Here is a 1556-nt window from a genome sequence, read left to right as displayed (position 1 = left end):
TATGTTGGGGTTGACCCCGCGGGTAATTTGCACTTCAAAGCGAGCCCCATGCAATCTGTTTATGCCATCAAGTGGGCCAGCTGGTGGCCCGACGTGAAGATCTATGGCATTTATGAGTAAGTATGGACTACCACGGGGGATTCCTCGAGTGCCATGTGCTAATGAGCCGGCGGTTTCTCGATTTTCCCGATTCCCCAGATACTCCCCGTCTAGTACAACCATCTAATTATCTCACATTAACATTATCACGGGCGTTAAGTGAAATAATCTGTGGCAAGTCTGTCTACGCACCTGACACGATGCCAATGGGCATTATTACCTTCCATTCCGATTCCATCATCGATCCTTGTCGCCGGCATAAAGCAGCTGTCAAATCTCCAGTTGACAGCCACTTTCATTTCGATGCATTATTAAAATACAGGCAGTGGCAACATCCTGACAACTCCCCAAGGTTCTGCAGTGCGAGAAATTTGGAAAACTGCTGTAAATAGGACTAGGAAAAGTGAATTTGTTTTCGAGTTTGCTCCTTTATTTTTGTTACTTTAATTGTTGGTTTTGGGAAGTAAAGAATATAGAAAATTAAGGATAGTAACCCCTTGCTTCACAAACAAATAAAGCACTGTAACTGCAGGCATTGTTGAAATAGCCCCACGATCCATAATTGGCGAAACCACCGCACTTTTCATTTTTGTTTGAACTCGGTTGATTTTTCGCCCAATATGGGTAGAAAATCGCATCGCCAGTTTTGGACAAGATGAATTTGTGGTCATTTTCCAGAGCATCGATTCCCACCCAAACGGAGGATCTCCAACTGTCATTGAAGGAAACTCCCACATTCAAGAGGTGGGCGGTAGTGATGATCACCTCGACTTCGTTATCGAATACCAAGAGACTTCCTCCAAGCTTTCTGCATTGACGAGCAGCCGCGTTCCAATTGACCTGATTATAAAATATATAAATAAATATTATACCTATTTGTAGTCAATATTTCCTATTTACCTTATTTCTGGAAACGTAAAGGCACTTCTCGCCCACCTGCGTATATTGGGATGGACATATCAGAGCCCGAAGTCCCACAACAAAAGCAAGGAAGGCCAAAATAAAGAGTACTGTCTTGACCATATTGTGGTTGCAAATAACTTTCTGTGCTTTACAGTTTGTCTATTTTATACTGATTCTGCTTTGATTTAATAAATAATATACAATTAGATCACTATAAACAACCTTATCTCTTAGTATCAATCATTTTAAGTTCATAAGATCCCCTTCGTTGATTTCAAGATTAGATTTGATACTCGGAAAGGGAAGATAGTGCTTCCGACCCTTTAAGGTAAGTTGTCATAACGTGAGTTCTAATCAATTGACATTGAAATCTTGTTCAAATTTTTCTAAGTGCCCTCTGCAACATACTCCTGCCACCTCAACTTTTGGGGCAGCCAGGTGAGCCGGAGCAACAGCAAAATCCATGGCCCGTCGCAGACATCTTGGCGACTGTCGGAGCCAAGCGCTTGTTTATTTTTCATGGGAAAGTCAGCCAACAAGGGGGCGTTGGGTTG

General features: G+C 42.4%; 1 protein-coding gene across 1 annotated transcript; it reads right to left on the bottom strand.

Annotated features, from left to right (window-relative positions):
* Window positions 1-519: 519 nt before the first annotated feature.
* Window positions 520-1123, bottom strand: LOC108107684 (perlucin-like protein). The gene is made up of 2 exons (XM_017215273.2): window positions 1000-1123; window positions 520-939 (listed from the first exon to the last, which is right to left on the bottom strand). The coding sequence occupies exons 1-2, from the start codon at window positions 1120-1122 to the stop codon at window positions 580-582; spliced, it is 483 nt and encodes a 160-aa protein (XP_017070762.1). The 5' UTR covers window position 1123; the 3' UTR covers window positions 520-579.
* Window positions 1124-1556: the final 433 nt, after the last annotated feature.

The sequence above is a fragment of the Drosophila eugracilis genome, unplaced genomic scaffold (assembly GCF_018153835.1).
Source record: "Drosophila eugracilis isolate 14026-0451.02 unplaced genomic scaffold, ASM1815383v1 contig_2088, whole genome shotgun sequence".
In the NCBI taxonomy this organism is placed as follows: domain Eukaryota; kingdom Metazoa; phylum Arthropoda; class Insecta; order Diptera; family Drosophilidae; genus Drosophila; species Drosophila eugracilis.
This window is presented reverse-complemented; position numbering and strand designations above follow the sequence as displayed.

Coding starts and splice junctions, on each gene's coding strand:
- LOC108107684 (XM_017215273.2), bottom strand. CDS start 1,122: ATGGTCAAGACAGTACTCTTTATTTTGGCCTTCCTTGCTTTTGTTGTG. Junction 940..999: donor TTTACGTTTCCAGAAATAAG/GTAAATAGGAAA, acceptor TTTTATAATCAG/GTCAATTGGAACGCGGCTGC.